Source organism: Triturus cristatus, chromosome 3_1 (genome assembly GCF_964204655.1).
Source record: "Triturus cristatus chromosome 3_1, aTriCri1.1, whole genome shotgun sequence".
In the NCBI taxonomy this organism is placed as follows: domain Eukaryota; kingdom Metazoa; phylum Chordata; class Amphibia; order Caudata; family Salamandridae; genus Triturus; species Triturus cristatus.
This window is the reverse complement of record NC_140583.1, coordinates 619,688,074-619,710,872: the sequence shown is the minus strand read 5'-3', so window position 1 is coordinate 619,710,872 and position 22,799 is coordinate 619,688,074. Positions and strand designations below refer to the sequence as shown.

Sequence of the window (22,799 nt, the reverse complement as noted above, 5' to 3'; positions counted from 1 at the left end):
AGAATATTTAAGGTTCGCTGAATAGCTTGCCATTGGAATTTTCTTACCCTCACAGCGAAACAATGCCACCGCCGTGACCCGTTGACCCCACCCTTCCCCATGCGGACCAAAAGAAAAGCTGGAGGGGATTAGAAGCAAGCTGCGCCCTTGGAGGGGCGATAGGGGTGGGCAAGCAGTGTTATGGGAGGGGTGAGAGGTGGGGGGGGCAGCACAGAGAGATTAAGTGATGCGTGAAGCTGAAGCCCCCGAAGATGGGCAAACAGCATGGAAAATGAAGCGGCAGCGAACGTTTTGAAGCATAAAGTAAACAAAACGGAACACTTGACACGAGCAGAGTCAGGCCAACAAAAAAAAGAGTGCTCTCAAAGTATGCTAAATAACCTGAAGCATAAGAGCACATGGGAGGAAGCAAAAGTCCAAAAAGAGGGACTACTGGGCGTATTCACCAAACAAAAGCTGCCATTTTCAAAGGTCACTGAGAGGAACCAATGAAAAAGATGGGCAGTGCTTGAAGCCCATTTTGAAGATGCAGCATGTCTCGACCATGCCTAGGGGAGACCTAAAAAGCACACAGTGACCATCCCACACAAACTACAGACACGTGTGGGTCTGTCTATGGTGCTTTTGCCTTATTCCAGCCATAAAATAATTGATTTATTGCTATGTCAGATCGTCTCTTAAAACAGACAGTCTCCAAACAATACACAGCTCTGTACCTACGGCTTGTCACATGTTTTGTGCGGAGTGCCAAAAAGTGGAGTCTAATTCCACACCTCATTTGATCCAGTTGAATGTTTTCAGAGCTACACAGTAATGGATTATGTTATAATGCATTAAAAAAAAATCATGCATTTGAGTTATGATTCATCCTTTAGTGTTCATCATTAAACAGCGTTTACATTATAATTCAGAATACCAAATTACATTTTTTAAATTACAGAAAATACTTAAAAGGCTTTACTTTTAACTATATCATCAGATTCCAAAAAATAACATGTCCACATCCATTGGGCGTCCGTTTTGTAGGTTAACCTAGTAAGCATCTGTTGAATCTAGCTCCCCCTGCATGCCCCTCTTCACAAAATACAAGTAATTTAGAACATGGCATTTGTTTCAAACTTATTTATAGTCTCAAGTAATTGCAGTAATACAGTCAGCGTTCAGAAAAAAACTATTAGTAAATAAAAAAATTAAATATATGCAAACATAACAAGCATTTGCAATGCAATAGGTCTCGCATTTACGCGAGTTTGGGCTATTGAGATTCCAAATGACAATGCCTTTCATTTTTGTTTTTAAAACCTAAATAAAAGGCATTGTCTTTTGCACTGTCAGTAGCTCAAACTCGCATAAATGCGAGATTTATTGCATTGCAAATGCTTGTTGCTACGTGTGCAGTTCATTTTTACAGGTATTTACGTTTCGCTGTATATTACAAAAATAATAATGACATCCTTTGACAATGCCTTTATCCCATGGGGCAAGACTGTCGCTTATTTCACTTTGCTTTTCTTTCTTTCGCTGCAAAACAAACCCCAGGTTAAAAAATAAGCAGCAATTTGTCAGAAGACATAGTTGACCTGTGTCTTTGAACAGAAGCGCACAAGACAAGAAAAATGCAGAATTTCAAGGCATCTTTATTTATTGCCTGGAATTTCAAGACCCGCCAAAAATCAGCTTGCGGTAATCCCCAGTTTGAGAACTGCTGTCTTTGGGTAATCCATGTTAGTGATGCAGTCTAGGACCCTGTTTACATTTCACTTTTAGATGTTGAGTTTTATTGTTTTTTGTCCCTGATCAAAATGTGGTGCTTGTATAGTTTATACTATGAAATCAGTCGCCTCTAGGTGCCTGGATATCTTCAGTCTCTTAGTGGGTGTGCAAGAACTGAGAGCTCTGGAGTTCAGGCTGAAAGCAGTGAGAGACTGCAAAGAAAAGTGGTGACCAGGAGAACGTTAGCAGCAGCACCCCTCCCACAGACGTTTTAAAATGTCACACAATCGGCAATAAGTGGCAGTCATATGACAGGCACATTAAAATCAATAAAATGCAACACATACGCATTCTAAAAACTTGGCAGATGAGGTCAACCATGTGTGCTGGGCTTTTTGGTTTCCTTAGGCCCTTTATTTCTTTTCTTAAAAGGCCTCCTAGCGTTCCCTGAACCTAACACGGCTATGAAATATCCTCCCATTGTCATCGATGAAGCGTGTTTCACGTGCTTGACTTAAACATGGCCACGTCGGTAAATTGTTACGGACCCATACACCCAGTGGCTCCATGAGTGCTGCAGACATCGCTTTTCCAGCCTCCTCACCTAAAAAAGTCCCGATGACGCGGGCGGCTCCCTCATTCCGTCTCTCGTAGCTGTCAACGATTTAAGCTAACACCACAGGGTGTACCTGCACCACTGGTCCGTTCAGTACACCGGGTGCAGTTGCTGCTTGAACTGGCGCCGGAGAGGCTGTGGAACCAGATGTCAGTGCAGTTGATGCCATTTTGTAAGTAAAGGATACGATAAAAACGCGACTCTTGCGATAGGCTTGGTTAGGAGCGTGACGCTCCGGACAGGAAGGCTGATTGGCTCATACCTGTCGCTTACACAAACGTCACCCCGACGGTATCTCAAGAGCTCCATGTTTTAGGGTGTATAGCGTGTATGGACGCCCGTCGGGCAGCAATCGCGCTCTACAAATCGATATACAATACAATACAATACAATACTTTACCCAGTGTCAGAGGGCTCTACACTAGAAGACTAAATTTTAGTATACAATACACTTTAAAGAGCAGAAAGATTTTAATATAAAGAAAAAATCCGCACAGCATGAAAGCACATTTAAAAAAAAAAATGAAACGTTAGTTGGTAATTCGAAGAAGGCACAGTCAATAGCCACACGCGTCAGGCATCCGCGTTTCAAAGACGTCAAATGTAGTTGATTTCTATTTTAATGTCCCTGTTCTTGCTTCATCTAGCGTAGATGTAAATGATAGTATTGGTTTAGCGAAACATTTCAGAAACTAGACAATGTGTGTGTTTTTAGGGCTAGTGCGAGGCGGGTGAAGCCATATTAGGTGAAATTAAACCCCGTTCTAGGCTCCTGCCACTGATGTATCTATAATTATTCGTTGCATGCGGTCTAGTGTTTATTGAACTACGTCAAACTATTGCATGTGGTCTAGTGTTTAATAAACTACGTCCAACTATAAGCGTCCTGGTCGACTCGAATCCCAAAGATGTGATAGGCTGAGGCACGTTCAATTGGAAGGCACTGAGAGCGATCTTGAAGTTTGAAGAAAGAGAACTTCGATACAAAAACAAAACAAAAAAAAAACAATTTTACTGGCGTTTTAGATAGAGAACAGCAACAGCGAGGTTAGAGCACGGTTGCTGAGCAGGTTTCAGTACGTGCAAAATCACACATTGGCCCACCAGTGGAGGAGTACATTCACAGCAGTTGCAGCATAACATTACCCACATTACCGGAGTAAAAGAAGCCCTGCCACGTTTCCCAGGTCCAGATGCGTGATGTGGTGCTCTAGTTCGTTTTTTTTCCCCCCTGTGATTTCTTAGATTTGTAGCCTTGTTTATTGTATTATTAAAACAGGACTACAAAGCCCACAATTCAAAAGAAACAAGCGCTCTCCGTGACGTATACTTTTCTCTTTTTCTGCCGTCCCACTTGGACGGCCTCGCCTGCTAAAAGGTTTCTTATCTTTATGGGGCCATGTGTTTGGCCCCATAAAGATAAGAAACCTTTTACTTCAGAAGGAAAGCAGGCAAGGCCGTCCAAGTGGGACGGCAGAAAAAGCCGAATGAAAACGTCACTACCAACTCTTTTCCAATGGCTGGCCACAGTTTAGCATAAACGGTGACGCCAGCCAATGGAAAAGAGGGGCGGCGCTTAATGCCCTTTACACACAATACCCCAAATCATTAAATCTCGCCAGCGAGACTGCGTATGTGCGCAGCCTATGCCAGGTGAGACCTAAAAACGAAGGCCAAGTGCAATTTATTGGGAACCCAACCTTTACCCTAATGTAACAATGTAATTCACCGATTTAAGTCTTTGCTTTCACATACAGGCAAAAAACATTTTCTTGCAAGATTTTATGACACCTAACTAAAGAAACCTTACAAACCGTATTAAACATTAAAATTTGATGTGTAATGAACGGACAAGCAGATAGATTAAAACTGGTGGTTTGAGGGAGGCAGAGCTTGGTTTTGACAAAGATAGCCACCTTGGGGTTGTGCTCAGCGTTTTTTTGCGCCACTGCGGACCGTAAGTCATTGGTGAGACAAGAAGGCACCACTGCTGTTAAAGGTGCACTGATAACTGTTGTGATGCTGGCACTCACCTACAGAACAGACCGGATCCTTTTATCAAATTGAGGATTACTCATAATTACATAAGGATTCTCTAATCCTGAAACTGCTGTGTCCTACTTTGTTCAATTGTGCTATTTTTGAACACTGCTATCTTATGCAATAGTTATAAACTAAGGAGATTCAGCTAGTGAATTGTATTTTAGATCGCTTAAGTGTAAGGCGACTGCTTTGGTCCTTTGCTTTTCCAATTCTGAGTGTTCCTATGAAAACCCTTTATAGTCTGGAAGCTTAGTTCAGTTAGTGTATCTGATGTGAGGGACAGAAGTAAAGGCTTGTTCAATGAAAGCCCAGAACTGAAATAGTTTTCATGGTAACGGAGCTATATGATCACCCCACTGTTTGTTGCACGTTCAGAGCCACTGACCTTTGTTGACAAAGCAATTTCCCACTTTTTTCCAGATCATAGTGGATGACGATGATAGTAAAGTGTGGACTTTGTATGATGCTGGGCCCAAATCTGTCCGCTGCCCTATCATTTTCCTGCCCCCAGTCAGTGGTACAGCTGATGTATTTTTCCAGCAGATTTTGGCTCTGACAACGTGGGGTTACCGAGTTATCGCAGTGAGTACGAGTTAATCATATGTTTTTAATATTGTGAATAGTGTTTTTCCCTCAATGCCTGCTCCATATATTAAGATCAACAGACCAATTTGCAAATGAAAAGACAGGTTATGAAGTGCACAAGATAGAATGAACAGTCTTTCTACACTGTTAGATACTGCTGATGAACTGGCTGGAAGAAGCTTAAGCTTGGACCTGTGGAGCTGACAATCTTTTTGGAAGCCCCAATGCTAAGGTAAACAGGTAACTAATATCCGATCCTTGGATCAAAAGCTCTAAAAACACACACTCCAAAAGTACCTGTGGAGTGATGATGATTTAGAAGTTTTTCAGTGGAAAATGCAGCAGGTAGGAAAGGACCAGCAGGGCCCACCTTTCAAATGTTATGGCCTGCCACCTGTGGAGAAAATGACAGATTCTACCTCCCATATGGTGGTTGTGTTACGCTAAGCTGTGGTCCGTATACGCTTAATTGGGGACCCATGAGTTTCCGGCCTAATTAACCAAGCCAGCAGGCGACCAGCTTTCCCCTCCTACCCCTGCACTTTATCCATGTATGTGCTATAATCATAGGACCTAAGTCTCTCCAAGGCATCGTTGTATTGCGCACGTTTGTCCTTGAGGCGTGTGTGAGCCTATGTGTCCTCCCCCTGGAGATTATCTAATGCCCGTATTCCTACCTCCCTATCCAACAAGTACCGGTGGAGATCCCTACGCACACCTACAGTTTGACCCATGCAATGACCCCGCACCACCAATTTGAACACCTCCCAGTCTATCAATAAGGAAGCGGAGCACTCGTTTTCAACAAAAAACTCGCTAACAAGGGAGTGCAGGTCATCGGCGAACGGCACGTCCTCTAGGGACAAAGGGTTAAGGCGCAGGTATTGGGGGTCTGTCTCAGTGTGGCCGGTATGTCAGTAACAGTGGGGTATAGTCAGAAAGGGTCCGTCTGAGGTATTCCGTATGTGTAATACAATCACTGAGGGTGGGGGAACATCAAAAGGCATCTAGTCGTGTATGCAACTGATGCATTGGGGGGTAAAATGAATATTCTTGTGCCTCCCCATGTTGGATCCTCCAAATATCCTTCAGTCCCCAATGGGTCATCCATTTCCTCATCCAGTTGCCACTCTGCGGGTCTGGGCCACAGGTAGAGGGGGATGGGAACGGTCCAGTGTCACGTCGGTCACTCCATTAAAGTCTCCACCCATTATTACCTGGCCTACCACATATTTGCTATGCAGGTGGAAAGGTCGCCCATAAAGGCCATTTGGTCCTGGTTGTGTGCATATATGCAACCTAATGTTATTTCTTGCCCATATAGCCTCCCTGTGAAAGACGTATCTGCCCTCTTTGTCTATTACAGACCGTACTAATTCAAAAGGCACTCCTGATCTGATCCAGATTAACACCCTACGAGCGTATGCCGAGTAAGATGTGGCAGACCTGTCCCCTCCAGCGCCTACGCAGCCTTTCTACTTCTTTTTGGAGCAAAGGCGTCTCCTGTGGGAGAGCTATTTGCACTCCCCGTCTCTTCAGATAGTTAAGTATATTATGGCGCTTGGCAATGGACCCCATCCCTTTAATGGTCCACGTGAAGAATTTCAGTCATTGGTAGTGTGGCTGCATCTCAAGCTAGTCAGTCCATCCCCCTCCACCCACCCCCACGAGTTCCACAGAAGGAAAAAGCAATCTGCTTTCCACACTGTAAACAAGCAAAATCTCACACAAAAGTAAACAAAAAGAAGAAAAAGATGCCAACATGGGCCAACTCCCCAGTCCCAGAGCAGTGTGGCAACAACCACCCGATCAAACCCTTCATACATCTTCAAGAGTTAATCAAGGCCCAAACCATTTACGGTGAGCTCCTTCTGGTGGGTCATGGCTTCATTCAGTGTTTCACAGGAGTGTGTGAGGTGCAAGTGTCTGTGCTTTGCACTGACCTCCATAATAGCCCAACCTGAACGATTTTACCTCTTCAGTCCAGTGTAATTCTGCCGTTTCCATAGGGGTTAAGGCGCCGGGCCATACCTGTTCCCCCCGTTACGATCCCGCCTATATAATCTCACCTGCAGTCTTCAGGGTTACTTGTGGCATATTGAGGCTGTCTCCCTTGGAGGAGTCAGTCTAAGCCCTCTGTGCCCCTCATTGAGTGCGATCCTGCCCCCCGATGGAGATGTTTCCTCCCGCATTATCTCGGCCACTGATTGTAGTGCCGCCGCCCTCTCACGCTCCGTTTGGGAGGGACTTGGCTTCTTTAAAGTTGCTTCTCGCGGGTCGCTTCTTGGCTCGTTTTCCGGTTTGTCTATTCTGGCGGGACGGTGCCTGCTCTTGTGCCACATGGGGGGCTCTCAGTCTTATACCCCTCCAACCATTCCCATGCCGTTGAGGCTTCTTTGCAGAAGTGTCTTACCATCTACTAATATGCGAAGCCTGGCAGGGAAGATGAGGGAGTATTGGAGGCCCTCAGTTCTCAACTCCTTCTTAACCTCTAGGAAAGAGGCACGTTTCCACTGCACTTCGAGGGTATAATCGGGAAAATGGAGACTTTACCATTGTTTACTTCAAACGCACAGTCTGATTGAACTCTATGCAGCAAAATGTCCCTGTCTCTATAGTGCAGGAGTCTAGCCACCACTGCCCTTTGGGGTCTGTCTGGTGCCGGTGGGTGCGCCGGGACCCGGTGCACTCTCTCAAGGGTGTAGAACTGCATTAGTCTTTACGGTGCAACCACAGTGCGGAGCCATGTTTCCAGATAGTTAGAAAACAACACTGGGTGGTGGCTCAAACTACTCAGCTGAACTGAGCCAAAGATACAAGAAAACAGAACAAACAGTTCAAGCTGAGAATAACTCAACACAATCTTTTTGTAGCTCCTAAAAAGAAATGAAACTGAGAAGGAGGGATTTATGAATTTCCTTATTATTTGATGGAAATAATTCAAATTTATTTTATGATGCAAGAACAATTTTTGCGCAGAACCATTTCTTTTGTTGCGCTAAGGTCATATATACAAAATGTTACAAGGCATATATTACAATAACACATAACTCATATTCCCCTGGAAACACAAAAAGAAAATAAATGTCAACATTCATCAAACACTCATGGCCATTCCACTCATGCATTCACGGCATACATACAAAAACTGTCTAGAACTAGGTCCTTGTGGCGACCTTTCTTTCTTAGTACGATTGATTACATTGCGATTCAAATGTCAAAAAACATTTCATTATTATTTTGCGAAAATGAATATGACAAACATGTTTTTAAACTTCGCATAGGAATACAATTTTATGAAAGCGGTGCGACACAAGGAAATGAAAAATGGTCGACGCGTTTCGAACCCCAGAGTTGTGGGTTCTCCTCAGGACCAACCAATTTCTGTAAGGAACAATGGAAAGGTTTTAGAATATGGAATCGGACTAAGAAAAACTATGAAGCACCAACCGGGCTTGTCAAAACCCACCTTTGCACGAAGAAATCTATCTGCCTTAAATGGATTTTGTTTCCAATGCAGAGGGACCTACACAAGGGAACAAACCAAAACCACCTATATCAGAATTGAAACTTGTCTGCCACACGCTAAACAAAAAACACTTAACCAACAAGAGACTTTAGACCAAGGTAGGTGATGTACGCTCAACTTACTAGAGAAAGGGGACTTTTCCTCTTTTCCGGCTGTCCAAGATTAAATACTTGTGTATCTGAAGGAAGGGAGAATGGACGAAATGAGTACCGTTGACTAGTGTAATCTCATGGAACTGAAAACAACCGTTCAGAAACGCAATCAACGAAGTGGACCGCAGCCCACTGAATGGAGTTTGGAACTTACTTCGATAAGATTTCAGTTTACTTCATGATGTTTATCCCGCGCCGGAATCTAAAAAAACGAGATGGGCTGTGTAAATAATGCGTCGGAGAGTGAAACAATCCAATATCTTAGAACTCCTCTTCTTTAGACCGGAGTGATCATTGCAGGCTTACCGGGCATACATTTTGCAACCGTCCACACCGTAGTCGTGCCTCGAGTGAGGATGCACACAGCCTTGTGGGTACTAATGGCGTGTAACTCTCATTAGGACTACCAAAAAGCGCAAAGCTTGCTGGTACTTGTAGTTTATGTTCTATGACCATACAGGTGTGTTATTTAAAACAAGGGGGATGTGGCTAAGATCCTGATAATTTAAAGTATTGGCGATGGAAGGTGGCTTCCAGGTATTATGGTTTCTGTGTAGTTTTGTTTTTAGCAATCGGACCAACTCCTTTGCTGAGCACCTCAACAACAAGGAAGGCTTTCCCTACGAGGGGAGTAAAGCATGGCTCTGAAAAAGATGGAACTCTCTTTTCTATATAATCGTATGAAGAATGATCGATGCAGCAGAGCAGGCAAAGCCCCGCACAGAAGGACAGCGGCAAAGTTAAGATGTTCTTTTACTTTAAGCAAGTGGTCTAAAAATCTCAGCGACTTCATTTAGGCCATTGATAGCCGTGTTGTACTTCATGATTAATAACGCCTCACGACGGCTTAATAGGCCTTCCAAATCTCCTCCACGGGGATCTCTTTCAACTTTGGACAAGACTGTCCATCTCAAATCAGTCTCACTGTGTGAATGAGAGAGCCAATGATGGACTAGAGGGGCATTCTCCACTCGGCGTCTGATCCTAGATTTGTGCTGGATGATGCGTTGTCGCACTTCCTGCGTTGTTTTTCCAATGTACAGCTTCGGACATGGACAAACTATTGCATAAACGACATTTTTCGTTTTGCAATTACTGAATGAGTTATGTTTCCAATGCGTGGTATTGAAGGAAAAGACGTCCCCCTCTATGGTCTGGTCACAGTTTGTGCATGTGCCACATTTGTGGTGTCCTAAAACAGGTGGTAAGTTAAGCATACTCCTCAATGTGCGCTGTTCTTGTTTCGGTAAGGCCGCACGTACTATGTAGTTTGCTACACATTTCTCCTTTTTGAACGCAAACATCGGAGGTCTCGAAAAATCCTCATGGAGGTCCTTGATCAAATGCCAGTTGCCCAGGATGAGTTTGCGGAGTTGGTGGCTGTTTGGGCAGAATGTGGTCACACAAACCGATCTGTCAACCTTACTCCTAATTTTTTGCTCAAGTAATGTCTCTCTTGGTGTCCACCACGCTCTCTTCAGAGAGTGTTTAATTAATTTCTTTGGATAACCCCTCTCAAGGAGGCGGTCTCTGAGTTTGTTTGCATGCTTAAAATATTCCTCTTTTTTGGTGCAGTTCCTGCGAATTCGCAAGAACTGACCATAGGGTAGGTTTTGTCTCAGACTGCGAGGGTGGTTGCTCGTGAAATGAAGGGCCTTGTTCCGATCTGTCTCTTTTCTAAAAAGTGTGGTTTCAAGCTCTCCCTCCGAAGCCACTACCTTGACGTCCAGAAAAGTGATAGAATCGTTTGACGAGACTATATTGAATTTGATGTCATTAGATCTTCCATTTAGCCAACAAATGAACTCGTCTAGTGATTGTTGTGTGCCAGTCCAAATTAAGAAAATGTCATCGATAAACCTCATATAGTTGGAAATGTTAGAGACAAACGGGTTATTGTTATATATGAAATTGTTTTCATATAAACCCATGAATAGAACTGCCAGCTCAGGCGCGAAAGGACAACCCATGGCCACGCCTCGTATTTGGTAAAAAAACTCTGAGTCGAAAGAAAAATAATTTTTAGAAAGTGCAAACTGCGCCAAAGACAGGAGGAATTCTGTGGGCACTTGTACTGGTCGTTCTCTTAAATTTAAAAACCACTCTAGGGCCTCCAGAGCTTGATCTTGTGGAATTTGAGTATAGAGTGACACCACGTCCAATGTAACCATCAATTGTGTCCTTTTGTTGAAATGTACGGATGTAATTCTATTCAGGAAAGCCGTGGTGTCTTTCAAATGTGCCGGAACCTGATTGATGAATGGTTTTAGAAAATAGTCGATATATTGAGCCACTGGCTCAATAAGTGATTCACACCCAGAGACTATAGGTCGTCCTGGGGGGTCCAATTCATTTTTGTGGAGTTTGGGTAAAGCATAGAAGACCGGTATCCTTGGATTCATATTTTTCAGGAACAGGCGTTCTTTAGGTCCCACAAAACCTTGTGAAAAGCCTTCCTCTATAATGTGAAATAGTTGGTCTTGTAGTTCTTTAGTTGGGTCTTTTGTGATTTTCCGGTAGCAGGTCACGTCTTCCAATTGGCGGAGTACTTCTTTTTTATATTTATTGACGTCCCAGAGGACCACTGCACCACCTTTGTCTGCCTGCTTCACTACAATAGTTCTATCATTTTGTAGGTCGATAAGGGCATCCTTTTCTTTTTTAGCTAGGTTGAACCTCACAAAGCTTTTTTTGCTTTCCATTGCCTGTATTCCTGATAACAAAATGAGTTGGACCCCCCAGGACGACCTATAGTCTCTGGGTGTGAATCACTTATTGAGCCAGTGGCTCAATATATCGACTATTTTCTAAAATTGATTGTTACATTGGACGTGGTGTCACTCTATACTCAAATTCCACAAGATCAAGCTCTGGAGGCCCTAGAGTGGTTTTTAAATTTAAGAGAACGACCAGTACAAGTGCCCACAGAATTCCTCCTGTCTTTGGCGCAGTTTGCACTTTCTAAAAATTATTTTTCTTTCGACTCAGAGTTTTTTTACCAAATACGAGGCGTGGCCATGGGTTGTCCTTTCGCGCCTGAGCTGGCAGTTCTATTCATGGGTTTATATGAAAACAATTTCATATATAACAATAACCCGTTTGTCTCTAACATTTCCAACTATATGAGGTTTATCGATGACATTTTCTTAATTTGGACTGGCACACAACAATCACTAGACGAGTTCATTTGTTGGCTAAATGGAAGATCTAATGACATCAAATTCAATATAGTCTCGTCAAACGATTCTATCACTTTTCTGGACGTCAAGGTAGTGGCTTCGGAGGGAGAGCTTGAAACCACACTTTTTAGAAAAGAGACAGATCGGAACAAGGCCCTTCATTTCACGAGCAACCACCCTCGCAGTCTGAGACAAAACCTACCCTATGGTCAGTTCTTGCGAATTCGCAGGAACTGCACCAAAAAAGAGGAATATTTTAAGCATGCAAACAAACTCAGAGACCGCCTCCTTGAGAGGGGTTATCCAAAGAAATTAATTAAACACTCTCTGAAGAGAGCGTGGTGGACACCAAGAGAGACATTACTTGAGCAAAAAATTAGGAGTAAGGTTGACAGATCGGTTTGTGTGACCACATTCTGCCCAAACAGCCACCAACTCCGCAAACTCATCCTGGGCAACTGGCATTTGATCAAGGACCTCCATGAGGATTTTTCGAGACCTCCGATGTTTGCGTTCAAAAAGGAGAAATGTGTAGCAAACTACATAGTACGTGCGGCCTTACCGAAACAAGAACAGCGCACATTGAGGAGTATGCTTAACTTACCACCTGTTTTAGGACACCACAAATGTGGCACATGCACAAACTGTGACCAGACCATAGAGGGGGACGTCTTTTCCTTCAATACCACGCATTGGAAACATAACTCATTCAGTAATTGCAAAACGAAAAATGTCGTTTATGCAATAGTTTGTCCATGTCCGAAGCTGTACATTGGAAAAACAACGCAGGAAGTGCGACAACGCATCATCCAGCACAAATCTAGGATCAGACGCCGAGTGGAGAATGCCCCTCTAGTCCATCATTGGCTCTCTCATTCACACAGTGAGACTGATTTGAGATGGACAGTCTTGTCCAAAGTTGAAAGAGATCCCCGTGGAGGAGATTTGGAAGGCCTATTAAGCCGTCGTGAGGCGTTATTAATCATGAAGTACAACACGGCTATCAATGGCCTAAATGAAGTCGCTGAGATTTTTAGACCACTTGCTTAAAGTAAAAGAACATCTTAACTTTGCCGCTGTCCTTCTGTGCGGGGCTTTGCCTGCTCTGCTGCATCGATCATTCTTCATACGATTATATAGAAAAGAGAGTTCCATCTTTTTCAGAGCCATGCTTTACTCCCCTCGTAGGGAAAGCCTTCCTTGTTGTTGAGGTGCTCAGCAAAGGAGTTGGTCCGATTGCTAAAAACAAAACTACACAGAAACCATAATACCTGGAAGCCACCTTCCATCGCCAATACTTTAAATTATCAGGATCTTAGCCACATCCCCCTTGTTTTAAATAACACACCTGTATGGTCATAGAACATAAACTACAAGTACCAGCAAGCTTTGCGCTTTTTGGTAGTCCTAATGAGAGTTACACGCCATTAGTACCCACAAGGCTGTGTGCATCCTCACTCGAGGCACGACTACGGTGTGGACGGTTGCAAAATGTATGCCCGGTAAGCCTGCAATGATCACTCCGGTCTAAAGAAGAGGAGTTCTAAGATATTGGATTGTTTCACTCTCCGACGCATTATTTACACAGCCCATCTCGTTTTTTTAGATTCCGGCGCGGGATAAACATCATGAAGTAAACTGAAATCTTATCGAAGTAAGTTCCAAACTCCATTCAGTGGGCTGCGGTCCACTTCGTTGATTGCGTTTCTGAACGGTTGTTTTCAGTTCCATGAGATTACACTAGTCAACGGTACTCATTTCGTCCATTCTCCCTTCCTTCAGATACACAAGTATTTAATCTTGGACAGCCGGAAAAGAGGAAAAGTCCCCTTTCTCTAGTAAGTTGAGCGTACATCACCTACCTTGGTCTAAAGTCTCTTGTTGGTTAAGTGTTTTTTGTTTAGCGTGTGGCAGACAAGTTTCAATTCTGATATAGGTGGTTTTGGTTTGTTCCCTTGTGTAGGTCCCTCTGCATTGGAAACAAAATCCATTTAAGGCAGATAGATTTCTTCGTGCAAAGGTGGGTTTTGACAAGCCCGGTTGGTGCTTCATAGTTTTTCTTAGTCCGATTCCATATTCTAAAACCTTTCCATTGTTCCTTACAGAAATTGGTTGGTCCTGAGGAGAACCCACAACTCTGGGGTTCGAAACGCGTCGACCATTTTTCATTTCCTTGTGTCGCACCGCTTTCATAAAATTGTATTCCTATGCGAAGTTTAAAAACATGTTTGTCATATTCATTTTCGCAAAATAATAATGAAATGTTTTTTGACATTTGAATCGCAATGTAATCAATCGTACTAAGAAAGAAAGGTCGCCACAAGGACCTAGTTCTAGACAGTTTTTGTATGTATGCCGTGAATGCATGAGTGGAATGGCCATGAGTGTTTGATGAATGTTGACATTTATTTTCTTTTTGTGTTTCCAGGGGAATATGAGTTATGTGTTATTGTAATATATGCCTTGTAACATTTTGTATATATGACCTTAGCGCAACAAAAGAAATGGTTCTGCGCAAAAATTGTTCTTGCATCATAAAATAAATTTGAATTATTTCCATCAAATAATAAGGAAATTCATAAATCCCTCCTTCTCAGTTTCATTTCTTTTTAGGAGCTACAAAAAGATTGTGTTGAGTTATTCTCAGCTTGAACTGTTTGTTCTGTTTTCATGTTTCCAGATAGGCCATCATGTTTCCATTTTCGACCCCCTCCGGCAGGCCTAGGATGAACACATTGTTCCTTCAACAGCTCCCTTCTCCATCTTCTGCCCTGCGCTAAGTTCTGCCACCTGTTTGACCATCTCCTGGTGGGCTGGGGACAACCCCTCGAGACTCGACTCCACTACTATCACCCTTTCGTTAAGTTTCTGATCCTCTGCATGTAGGAGACCCAAGCCCACCGACACTGTGCTTATATCTTGGTGCAATATCTCTTTTGTGTCCGATATTGCCGCCAGGATCTTGGACAGTAGTTGCTGTATGGGGTCTTCAAGCTGTTGCACCCCCGAATTACTCTGTGCCTGTTCACGTAGGCCCTCCTCTAGTTCTGGGGCAATCTCTGTTGGCTTAGTTCTGGACTTGGTCATCTTTGCCACCAGTAGCCAGTTAGCATAGAATACCCTTAGGGTCTCCCTGATTTGTCCACCTCTGAGCCGCAGGTATGTGGCACTCCGTGCCTCACTTTCGCCGGTCCCATGCAGCCCCCCCCCCCCCCCCCCCCCCAACTGATAGTAAATGGTGCACCATAGTCCCCGCAGTGTTCTCTGTCCCTTCCCTCACGTGGCTCCTGTGCCCCAAGTGTCAGGCCTCACCCAGATTGTGGCCAAGCCCACCAGCGCTGTACTTCAATGTCAAGGGGAGCCTCTCAAGGCTATGGGCCTCTGCGAACTTCTCCCAGTGCGGGGGTTCAGATGTCTCTCACCTGCTTTGTACCGATCACCATGCCTCTGCCCGGAGTTTCTCCGCTATACCATTCTGTCCCTGGTCTGCTCAGGCTATGCAGTCTCAAGGGTACTGCGCTGCAATCACCGGGCGTCTCACTGGGGGTCCCTCCAGGGCACCATCTCCTGTGCCATGCAGCCACAGGCCTTCTCACCACGGCCACAGGATCTGGGAAATTTAATGGGGCAGGGCTTTGCTCCAGTGGGAATCGCCTCGCCTGTGCCCTGGTATGTCCAGCCCTGCTCGTCGAGGCTTCCCAGGTCCAATGCCTGGTGGTGGCTTGAAGCCACCACCAGATCCCGACCCTCACGCCTCAGTCTGGGACCAATTGTCCGCTCTACGGGTTCTGCAGCAGCCCTCCGCAGCCGGAGACGACCAAGTTCCTTGACAAGCTGAGGTGGGAGGGGGGTCTCAGACGCAAGCCGGGCTAAACAGCTCTCTAGGCCTGCTTCCTGGTCCGCATCTAGGCCCAGCTCTCGTTCGGCTCCAGGCCGAGGTTCAGCTGCCTGTTCACCCTGCAGGGGCCGTAGGCCAATGGTCGCGTCCGGTCTGCGCAGCCCTCACGGCAGTCGTTGCGGGCTCACAGCGGGTATGTTTTCGCCCACCAGGGACAAGCTTCTGCTTCTTCAAACTGCAGGATTCCCTCAGCAGAAATGGATCCTGGGCGTGGCTGGGCAGGTCCATCTCGCGGCCCAGACCCCAACCCTGTGTCTGTCGCAACAAGCTTTCTTTCCAGGGCCTAGCCCCTTTCTCGTTTGGCTCTTGAGGGCTCTTGAGGGCTCGGGCAAAACTCTGCCCCCTGTCCGTTGAGAACTCCCTCCGAGGTCTGCAGCCCTCCCCAGAAACATCACTTACTTTCTGGAGAGTGCCAGGTTACCGGTTACATCTCTTGTGGGCGGATAATTGTCGGGTCAGTGCGTAGCCAGCAGCTCACGTGTCCGCCATTGCTGACTGTCTTTTGAAGTATGCAGTGAATTTTCTCAGCACTTAACAAGCCTCGATCTCCCGTCACTGCTTCTTGAGGATGCATTATATATATATATATATATATATATATATATTCACTGAAAAAACCATAGGTTTCACACACGTTATAGTTAGGAATTAGCATTTAAAAAACCTTGCAAATTCACTGAAAAAACCATAGGTTTCACACATGTTATAGTTAGCGGAAATTTTACTGATAAAAAACCAATGAAATTCCCCCGTTATAGTTAGTGCAGGCAACTATAACTCACGCGACCGCAATCCTCTGCTGATGCTAATACTGTATTTAGACACTTATTTGCCCATGTCTTCTTCCATACATTTTTAGCTATACATATATTACAAATATTTTTTTTTCATAAAGACACATATGTCATCAGCAGAAGATTGCGGTCGCGTGAGTTATAGTTGCCTGCACTAACTATAACGGGGGAATTTCATTGGTTTTTTATCAGTAAAATTTCCGCTAACTATAACATGTGTGAAACCTATGGTTTTTTCAGTGAATTTGCAAGGTTTTTTAAATGCTAATTCCTAACTATAACGTGTGTGAAACCTATGGTTTTTTCAGTGAATTTGTACGTTTTTTTAAATGCTAAGTTACTTTACGCCATTCGTGGCGTGCGCGCCCACTTAACGCAGTTCGTTCCGTGCGCGCACGGTGCGCTTCGCGCACCGCGCGCCCACTTTACGCAGTTAGTGCCGTGCACGCACGGTGGGCATGCGGTGCGATGACAAAGCAAGAAAGCACGTCAACAAATCTGTTTCTGCTTTCCTCCGTGACTATGGTATGGGTGCCATTTACCACAACAACTTGCGTTATGACATGCAAGACATTTATAGAGGAGATGGTGTGCACTTCAATGATGAAGGGAACAGAGTCTTCCTCTTGAACCTTAGACTCTGCATCGGTACTTACTTGTAGGTACCACTAAAAAATCATTTCATAAACACAACGGCTCTTTTTAGAGCCCCCTAATATCTAAACACTTAAATCTGATTTTCATTTTTTTTTTTTTTTCTTCTACCGTACGCTTACCGTAAGCTTACCGTACGCGTACCCCGTGATTTTTTTAAAAATCAATAAATGTTTTCTTTGTACTTTACAGTCCTTCTTTGACCCCCTCACAAATGTAAGGGGTCTGTAACTCTCCTCATTGCCCCCTTTTCTTGTTTTCACTCTTTTTTTTCTGAGTGAAATACACAAAATGGCGGCCGCCGCTTCCTGGTTTCGGCCGATTCGAATGTTTACTAAGATCTAAGAGCCAATCAGAATCGCGCTCGCGCACGCCACCGTACGCTTACGGTAAGCGTACCGTAAGCGTACCGTAAGCGGGCTCAGATATATATATTGATTTAAAGGCTATTTTCTCAGAATCTACTGAACAGATTTACACCAAACCTACAAAAGGCACTTCCTTGACCTAGGGACTACCTCTCTGCCAAATTTCGAGTAATTCTGTTCAGCCGTTCGGGCTGTAGCTCGTTCTAAAGGTCCTATGGAAAAATGCATGGGGAAAACGCGTTTTGGGACCCCCCTTTTATCTCAGCCCCCGCTTGACGGATCCCCCCCCGAGACTTTCAGGGTAGGAGCGGAGCGTAGCGCCCCACCTATTTTGAGAAATTCGCGAGGATTCATCGACCGGCGCCAAAGTTATTCAAAATAGAATGTTGAGGTTTTCCTATGGAAAAGGGGTCCTAACTATAATAACTACCTACTGGCGACCGCCAGTAGGTAATATATATATATATATATATATATATATATATATATATATATATATATATATATATATATTAGTAAATTACGTGTATAAGTGTTAATAGTACTTTCAATCAAATCTTGTTTTGAATCACGACTTGTATCGGCTTGCTGCTGACAAGGAGATATATATATATATATATCTCTTGCTGATTGGTGTGTAATATACTATTACGTTCTCTGGCCTGATTTTCTGTTCTATTTATCTGGTAGGTTTACAGAGTATATATGATCTTGTGTGTACATGGTACACACAATTAGTTTTTAAAAGAAAAGAATAGGAGGGAAAAGAAAAATGTTTAGTCAAAGATGCGGTCGATTTACTTTTCTCGCTTGCCTTGGTATTTGATCTTACTCAGAGCTCGAGATAATATTCAGTTTATTGCACTATGGCACTTAAGGCTGTATGGAGGCATGCTTTATGCGTTCTTCTACTGGCAGTAGTTTTTGGCCAGTTAAATTCTGAGTTGCTGTCATTTGAGGTATTTGGTGACGCATTTTTGTTCGTTCATACATGCTTCTTATGGCAAGATGTTATGCAGTTGGTGCGTAGGATGAATATTGATATTCTTTTGTCCAAATGTAATTATTTATACCAATGAGGTATTGTTGTTCATCCTTCTCTTGGGAGAAATGGGTTCTGAAAGTCCTGTTTTGGGATTTTATCAGGGCATATCTTTTTATAGTTAATGTCATGAACAATGCAGATTATAGAACTTTTGTTTTGCTATTGACCCTTTTGGTCATTGAACGTTCTTTTCCCTTTGGGGGACAGGGGTTCATGTCTGTCCTCTGCCAGATGATTTTTCAGGGGTTTCCTCCGTTTATTCCTTTAAGAGCCTATTCTCTTGGGTTGGTAAGGTCATTTTAATTTATAGGTTCTGTGACTGTGCTCATGGATTTTGTTAAAAACCAAGCCCTTGTTGTGCTATTCCTATGTACACTTGGTCAGCCGTTAATTTGACCGGTTAGTTCTTGATCGCAGACCCTCCTCCAGTGAGGTATAGCTATAGTATTTAATTTACAGTTAATGAATCTGTAGCTAGATATCTTTATCAGATGTAAAAGTTACTTACTTTCGGTAATGCTATATCTGGTAGAGACACAGTCTAGCCGCAGATTCCTTAATCTGCGAATGATTCTTGAGGTAAGGGTTATACCCTTTCAGTACTGGGTTTATATACCAATGATCACTATCTCAATCTATGTTGGTGTTACAGAAGCTGCTTGGCCTTCCACTTAGCTTTTGCTTAGAGGTTGCAATACCGTCTATTCTCAATATGTATGGTTGGTAAAATGGGTGTGTGTTTCCGTTGCTCTCCAGTTGACACTCCAGTGAGCAGTATTAACTTGTTTGTTCTTTCTATAAAAGACTTCTTAGTAACGTCATACTTTGACGCTGATACTGTCAGGTGTGGGCATAAATTAACAAACCGCTTAGTCTTGTTGTTGTAGGTCCTGTTGGACTATTGCCATGTAATTCATGACCATTGATGTATGGTGCATGGAGGGTTTGGTCTCTTCCCTCTTATGGGGGTTATTCACCAGGGTGCAGATGTTCATGTAGCTTTCTGTTAAGTTGTTTTTGTTGGGGCTTCTCTCTACAATCCATGTCTGGTATTTTCGTACCATTTGATGTTTAATCTTCTAATGATGTTTTAAAAAGATTTTTGATATTCTTTTGGCACACTGTTTCCACAACCAGTTTCTATAGTGGCTCCGTGTTCTGGCGCGGAAGGTTTCACAGAAGAAACTTCCATCTGCATGCTAAATGGGACTTGTATGGCTCCACTGACGTCACATACGGAGACGACGTCACTGCGGAACCGTAGGACGCCGTCCCCCGGTGCCCAGAGGTACTGCTGAAAATTTTCCGGATGCAGCCTGGTGCCTGGGGAGAATTTAAAGTTCAGGAGTCTGCGGCTAGACTGTGTCTCTTCCAGATATAGCATTACCAAAAGTAAGTACGTTTTACAACAGAATCAGCTTTAGCAGAGTGCCTCGGCCACTGGCTTGTTTGCAGGTCTGGAAGTAGACAGTGGTGAACTGGTGTCCACAGGCAGTGCAGTGCATTTGGAGTGGGAGGAATGGATACATTTTGCCAGATCACATCGCTTAACGGCTGTTTTGGTAATGAGCAGGATCTGGAATGGGCCATGCAGAGAGGTTGCAGAGCTGTATTTCTCTGAGGCACTAATGTGAAGACCCAGTGTCTGGGCTAAGGAGAATGGCAGGCCATGGTTAGACACTCCAGTAAGGTAGCCTAAACCTGAGAATGGGAACCGCAGAAACCTGAGAATGAAAACCGCAGCGACCGCATACAAGATTTCTGCAATATTGTAGTGCTGCATCGCTCAGTTGTAAATCTAACGGAGTGGAGTGGAGTGGAGTGGAGTGGAGTGGAGTGGAGTGGAGTGGAGTGGAGTGGAGTGGAGTGGAGTGTTTGAAACGGCATCATTGTTCTCATAACACTATTTCTTAAACTCTTATTTGTTTGTTTTTTAGAGCTGGTAGGCCTGAGTAGTCCACAAAGCTGAGGAGAGAGCATCGGGGCACTTCAGTTGTGTTTCAGACATATCCATTTTATTCATGTGGGTACCATTGTACCGTTTCACTTTAGCTGCTGACTCTGGAAGATGTGTATAATGGTGTTGATCTCTCCCATAAGGCTTTGCAGATCTCCTGCCCTATAGTTTAAATGAAGCATGCTCCACAGTCACTTGATAAGTGACTTGGGGTTCCAGATTGTGAAACACAGTCTCTAAGTAGGTGCTTAGCAACTGTGTTGGCATCTGCTTTTGAGTAAGGGTAAGCTTCCAACCACCTCAAAAACATACAGACTATATCCAGGACATATGACTATGAATCTCACCACAGCTTCTCTATAAAATCCATCTGCAGGTATATGAGGGGCCTCAAGTGGGAAGGTGAGCAATGGGGTGGTCTTAATCACTTTTCCGGCGTAGTGCGACTGACAAGTGACACAGGAGTGACAAGTTTGAGCCATAGAAGAAAAGAAGGGTGCATACAAGTGGGTTGCTGCAGCACATATTATGCCATCCCTATCGACATTGGCTACTCTGTGATACAACAATGCAAGGTTGGTAAGTAGCAATTGTAGTGCAACCACATGTCCATGCCAGTGTGGTCTCTCCACACCCCTTCAGAGTCTTTTTCACATTTCTGTTTGATCCAACATTATTTCTTACACTCATAGCAAATATTTCAGAGAAGGTATAGGAATCCAATCCGTTTGTACAAAGCACATGGCAAAACCAGCATTTCCTTTCAATATCTCATTGGGAAGTTATTGGGTAGTGCATCTGACCTCCGTTAACTGCTTTGGCAACATCAGAGCACCGAGGAGGTTTAGTATGTATTGGACATTCTTTATGGGGGCTCTGGCAGGTGTTTTGAACTTTTTCTGCATCCTAGCAAGCCCAAACTTATGCATCACTCCAAATTCATACTTTGAGTCCATGTACATAGTAACAATCTTTTCTTTGGCCAGGACACAAGTGGGGGTGAGTGCAACAAGTTCAGCCACTTGGGCAGATTTTGCATTTGGTAACTGACAACAAAAACTTAATGAGCAAGGAATTGTACGGGAGAAGACAAAACTGAGGTTTTTCTTTTGAAGCCTTGTGCCCCTTTTTTGGCCTATTCGGTGAGTAGGTAGATTGATTCCACCTTGAAGTGATCTAAATTAATAGATGCCAAAAGTAAATCTTCAACATATTGAACCAAAGTAGTGCCATGGCAGAGAAAACTAATGTGTCCAGATCCTTATTTAAAGCTTGGGAATAGATTGACGGAGACTGTACAAATCTTTGAGCGAGCTTCCTCCATGAAAGTCGAGATTCTTAGAATGAGAACACAAAGAGAAACTGATTTTCTTGGTGTATGGGGATAAAGAAGGCAGAACGGAGGTCTACTATGGTAAACCATTGTGTGTTCCCAAGGAGGCAGGAAAGGATAGTGGTAGATTTGAGGGTGACAACTGCAAGAACAAGCCACTGGCAAGTGCTTGGGCCGGATTTCCGTCCATTGTTTTTTATCCACCATATCACGCTAGACAAAGGCTAACCTTACCCAAATCCATGCTGACTCTGCTCCTAATGGCAACATTCTAATTTCCTAGTCGGCAGCAGTGCTCTTTAGAATGGTCACCCAAGTACCCCTGGTCAGTAAGGGTGGAGATCAGTCCGAACAGTCACAACCAGTGTTCACCAACATAAACACCTTGGAAACACTGGAATGCCACTTTGTTGACAGACTGTTGAAAGGCGGGAGAAACAGAGATTGGAGGCAAATGACACGACAAAAAGAGAACAGCGATAACCAGATTTGGCACCTCGGAGCAACTCACACATATTTCCGTTCATTCTATGGCTGGTTGGGCACAGGTGTATTGTTATTGTTTCTGCAGCTATTTGGTCGCATTGTTGGACACAAATATTAAAAAACACACACAAATCACCTCTTCCTTGCTAGGTAATCAGCACCCAAATGGAGCAGTGTGAGGAGTCCGTCTCCTTTTCTTCCACAGCCCACCTGAACACAAGAGGCTTAAAAGACAAGAAAGTAAGCAAGTTGGAGAACGTCTTGTTCTGCAAGTTACTTACCATGTAATAAACTGGAAGATAGAACAGCAAATGTGCATCAATGGTAATGGCCTTATTATTGAACTGCCTGTGGAACATTAACTATGAGAAACAGGAGTCACCCACTAACCTGGAAGTTCAACAGGAAGATATTGGAGGATAACCGTAACCACCAATGAGTTACAAC

The 22,799-nt window shown here is 43.9% G+C and overlaps 1 protein-coding gene across 5 annotated transcripts in view; it reads left to right on the top strand.

Annotated features, from left to right (window-relative positions):
* The window catches only part of SPG21 (SPG21 abhydrolase domain containing, maspardin), a 339,779-nt gene that overhangs the window by 115,220 nt on the left and 201,760 nt on the right, over positions 1–22,799 (top strand). For 3 of the 5 annotated variants that reach the window (XM_085644558.1, XM_085644559.1, XM_085644560.1), the window contains one exon: positions 4,793–4,954. The exons of the other annotated variants lie outside the window; for them this stretch is intronic. In XM_085644558.1, the coding sequence (XP_085500684.1) occupies positions 4,793–4,954 (162 nt within the window). The remainder of the gene's footprint in view (positions 1–4,792; positions 4,955–22,799) is intronic. 5 annotated transcript variants of the gene reach the window in all.